At 45.6% G+C, this 5,171-nt stretch overlaps 1 protein-coding gene across 1 annotated transcript in view; it reads right to left on the bottom strand.

The window, feature by feature from the left end:
* The window catches only part of LOC135808989 (steryl-sulfatase-like), a 10,031-nt gene extending 6,470 nt beyond the window's left edge, over positions 1-3,561 (bottom strand). Inside the window, exons 1-3 of the mRNA XM_065322245.1 lie at positions 3,353-3,561; positions 571-688; positions 105-300 (exon numbers count right to left, since the gene is read on the bottom strand). Of these exons, the coding sequence (XP_065178317.1) occupies positions 105-300; positions 571-688; positions 3,353-3,475 (437 nt within the window). The 5' untranslated portion in view covers positions 3,476-3,561. The remainder of the gene's footprint in view (positions 1-104; positions 301-570; positions 689-3,352) is intronic.
* Positions 3,562-5,171: the final 1,610 nt, after the last annotated feature.

Here is a 5,171-nt window from a genome sequence, read left to right as displayed (position 1 = left end):
ATACACTAACCAATCCTACAAAGTTTCAGACCTACTTGGACCTTGACCCTCAAACGTTGTGCTCAACAAAGACGGTAAAATAATCCACGTCAGAATATTCATACCATTTTCCAAACATAGCTGTTGAGTATCCCGCAGCCTTGGCAGCTGTAGCAATAGTGTATTCATATGATGGCAATGGCATGCGCTCAGCCACAGCAAAATCAGGTTTGTTGTTGCCAGAATTGGCAGTCCACACGCAATAGCGATTATGATTGCGTCCTGTCAGCACCGTCCCACGAGTTGGAGAGCACACAGGACCTGCATATAGCACATTACATCAAAGATAAATTGTCCAAGAAAGGATATGATGGCAACAAAAAGGACGGTAGAACAAGCTCAGCTATTAGCCTTTTACGTACTCTTGCCATGGCCGCAATGGTAATTATAATTTTTAGCTCAATTGTAATAGTTTTATTGCACATTGTCTCCACAGTTTTACAATACATGAATACAGTGTACACAAATGTCGATCCAGCTTGTATTACTGATTGCGGTTATCAATTGTTACATTAATGTTATATCACTTACCACCGCTGTAGTATCTGTTCAAGCGAAGACTTCCAGCTGCTGTGGACATTTCGTTCAAGTGAGGAGTTCGTGCTGTACCGTTGTTGTATTCAACATCACCCCAGCCCAGATCATCAGCCTGCAGAGTAACATCGTAAATAGTTCACAACAGATGTCTAATGCAATTGATTTACTATTCGTTCGTTGCATGCATTCACATGCCATTCCAGAGCAGAAGACGAGAACAGGGGCTTCTTATGGGCTGCCACAGGAGTAAAAACAAGAATTTTCTTTCTTCTAAGAATGATGTAAAGCTGTGGAAAGATGCAACTTATGTATAAAGGAGGCGAAAAAAGATGCCAGGGCAAGGGCGTCAATGCACGTCATTCTGTTCTCACGCTTTCTTTTTTCTCTTGGAATGCGTCTCAGCTGAGCCCGTAGCCCAGATCATAATTAATACATGTATAATAATAATAATAATATAATATTCGCGGGATCCGCGTTAGCATCACTTGAATGTTCAGAAACACACAAGCTATAGCCTTCGCTTCCGCAGGCCACCACTATGCCTTTACACCTTAGTGGCGAATGCAGACCTCACAAGTGAGTCACATGTACTCATATAATTAATAATGCAGTTGTACATATGTGTGCATGTGCAGGTGATACTGCTGAAACGATTACGTTTTTTCCTTAGTGGCTAAGCTGATACAATAACGATCGGCTTATCGGCTTAAAACGATTCTTATTGTAACTACATCAGTAAAATGTACATTCTGCGAATTTCAAAAAAATACGAGTCCAACATTGCCAACGACGGAAAGCGGGTGCATAAATCCGATGATCCCGCAGCAAGTCCGTCAGCTGTTAAAGGGGAAGTTAAGGCAAAAATCAAAATTTCACCAGTTGTAGTCTTCGGGGTGCTGAGTCGAATGGTCGTGGTCCGAGGAAGCTGAGACGCTCCCTTCCTACTTGAATCCCAATCGAACTCGCGCACTTCCACCGAAACTGGGTGACTGCGCCCTACTAGATGGGGATTTGTATGCAAAATCTCACTAAAAGCGCCATTTCGTTCTTATAAAAGCACGGATGACCGCGATTGGCCCATATGTTGTAGTCTTTTGGACGTTGAGTCGACTGGTTTTGGTCCGAAAAGGCTGCGATGCAGCGTTCCTCCTTTATTCCCAATCGAACATGGTTGAAGAAGCGGTCACGTGCTCCTGGGTGCCCAAATCACCTGGTCACCACGCCAGCAGGTGACAACTTTCACACCAAGGTTCAACTCGAGTTCAACTCGAGTGACAGGAGTGCACCCAAAAAAGGTCAAACAGGCTAGTAAGTTGTACCCTGCAGGCACGGTGACCAGGTGACTGGTGTACGCAGGAGCACGTGACCGCTTCTGCAACCATGTTCGATTGGGAATAAAGGAGGAACGCCGCATCGCAGCCTTTTCGGACTAAAACCAGTCGACTCAGCGTCCAAAAGACTACAACATATGGGCCAATCGCGGTCATCCGTGCTTTTATAAGAACGAAATGGCGCTTTTAGTGACATTTTGCATACAAATCCCCATCTAGTAGGGCGCAGCCACCCAGTTTCGGTGGAAGTGCGCGAGTTCGATTGGGATTCAAGTAGGAAGGGAGCGTCTCAGCTTCCTCGGACCACGACCATTCGACTCAGCACCCCGAAGACTACAACTGGTGAAATTTTAATTTTTGCCTTAACTTCCCCTTTAAGACCGACCAGGCGGATACAGACAAGACAGAGGTGACGCACTGGTTGCAACCCAAGAGCTGATGGTTCCCTTCGCCTGTGACTTCGCTGACTCCGACGATGAAGTCAGAGAAGCCGGCTAGGGGTGCAGATCGGCAGATTTCGACAGATGAGCTGACTTGAGGCGGGTCAACAAGTAACTAGTTGCTTTTCCTGTCTATGCTCAACATAGGCCCCGACGCCAGGTCTAGCTCGTCGTCGAGCAAACTGGTTCGGGAACCGTCAACAGAACGGAAAACACGAAACTGAAGACCACTTTACTGCCTTAAACTCAAGACTACCCGCACGTGGAGGGAACTCCAGCCCCTGCAGCTAGTGTAGCCACATACTGAGGCTACCAGTCCTGCATGCTGTATGTAAGAAAAGTAGTCAGCTGAAAAGACGGCGACGGTGATCGCGTCGATGTTTCTCAGATCGTGCTTGTACTTTTACACGTACATCGATGTTGCAAGTTTACAGTCATGTACATATTCGTGTCGTACTCGCACCACTTTCGGTGCATGCACACTTTGTGCGACCCCGAAAGGGGGGAAATCCTGTACCGAGCGTAAGTACCATTCTACTCGTTTAGCCGATAAAATCGAAATAACCGCTCGATCTATTTCTTATCGAGTAAGTAACGAGTAATCGATATAATCGTTTCAGCACTAGCAGGTGATGGCAAAGTCTGCGTATGACACGCTACCGCCCAGGGCCGGTTTGTGTTGCTACATGCCCTGTGTGGAAATGGACTGAATCGTACGTGTTGGGGCATTGAAACTAGTAGTACCAGCGGTAGACTGCTATTCCATTTGCCGGTGATATGGTGCACGCACAGGCGCTAGGCATCCACACCACTTCGTAAAAAATTTGTGAATTCCAATTTTCAATAATTCATTCACTCCCTGATCCCATTCAGGTGTACGTGTGTGCAGATAGTGGTATAATGTGCTCAAAGGTCATGATCTCCGACTGTACTCTAAAAACAGAACAGTTTACGTGCGAGTCAGATACGGTCATATAGAAGCTATAATGCATTTGCTGAACCTACCATCATGAATATAATATTCGTGGGTTTCTTCGGTTTGCTTGCATCCGAATATTGCGAACCAACCGCTAATAGAAGCAGTGCCAACGCCCATGATGACATAACTCGCTGCAACTGCCACACCATGACGTTGTCCACGGTTAACCGGTTCACAAGAAGAAGAGAAGAAATTGTGGAGGCGAAGGCTGACCCAGTAAGTGAAATACCGCAAAGTACATGTACATGATTGTACAATAATTGTTTAGGATGAAACTTCTCTCGACGTCTCGGCCCACGGAGCGATGGCACAAGCAATGAGCAGTGACAGCAGTCATTTCTGACATCTGTCGTCGGACCTGGGCCTTTCTGGTATTGCTATTCGACAACTAGGCGGTGAGACTTACACTAATACAGTCGAAGCATGAGACAACGACTAGACTTCTGTTTCAAACGCCAAATATGTTGACTAAGGTTGTATGTATCTAATATTGACTGAGTACGAGGTCAATATAGGAAATAAAAGCCGAGTAAAGACCGAGGCGAAGCCGAGTAAAAGACCGAGGCGAAGCCGAGGTCTTTTACAAGGTTTTTATTTCCTATACTGACCAAGTACGAAGTCAATATTAGATTTATCACGACAAACAGTCCGTATTTCAAATTCCACAACGATAACCTCATGAATCCCGGTTTTATGATTGCACAACCGTTGCACCACCAGTCACCACCTACTCATGCAGTGACAATGCTGCATTGTAGGCACCGTTCAACTGCGCAACCCCTAAGCAGTCAAATATAAGCAGTCAATAGAGCCCTAAGGAGTGAAATATGCAGGAATATTTGACTGCTTAGGTATGGCAAAAATCTATGTGAGTCAATACTAAGAGAGTGATAAACTACATTATTTTAGTGAAACTTTTTCACAAAAAATACCTTCGCCTTCCGATCCGGTTCCCGACGTCAACCCACTCATCTTTCTTATCTTCTTGAACTCATTTTTGGAGCAGGTCATTGGCCTAGTCTCATACCTACACCCCCCCCCCCCCCCACACACACACGTGACACAGCCCACAGCCAGTGCACTGATAATGGCAATAAATGGCAGCGTTGTAATACCTGGCTCACACTCGGCCGATCATCGGATCCGACACCGACCCCGATATGAAATCGGCCGACTGGGTCCGACTACCTGTACAAACGCAAATTTGCCGGAAACGCATGCGACAACACCGGCCACACCAGGCAACTAACTTCACTCCGATCTCGAGAATTTGTCGCACGATACCATATGGGCCTAGTGTGGTCCAGGCATCAGTGTTGTATGAACCGCCGGCAGGCATTGGCCGTCTTTCTAATCTTGGCTTTATAGGTAAAATTATATAACACTGAATGAACACTGAACGATCATCTACTGAGAGCAGTAATCTGTACAATACTACATAACTATCCGTACATGACCATCTGTACATGACCATCTGTACATGACCATCTGTACATGACCATCTGTACATGACCATCTGTACATGACCATCTGTACATGACCATCTGTACATGACCATCTGTACATGACCATCTGTACATGACCATCTGTACATGACCATCTGTACATGACCATCTGTACATGACCATCTGTACATGACCATCTGTACATGACCATCTGTACATGACCATCTGTACATGACCATCTGTACATGACCATCTGTACATGACCATCTGTACATGACCATCTGTACATGACCATCTGTACATGACCATCTGTACATGACCATCTGTACATGACCATCTGTACATGACCATCTGTACATGACCATCTGTACATGACCATCTGTACATGACCATCTGTACA

This window comes from Sycon ciliatum, chromosome 2 (assembly GCF_964019385.1).
Source record: "Sycon ciliatum chromosome 2, ocSycCili1.1, whole genome shotgun sequence".
Classification (NCBI taxonomy): domain Eukaryota; kingdom Metazoa; phylum Porifera; class Calcarea; order Leucosolenida; family Sycettidae; genus Sycon; species Sycon ciliatum.
Note: the sequence above shows the minus strand (reverse complement) of the source record. Positions and strands in the feature narration are given on the sequence as shown.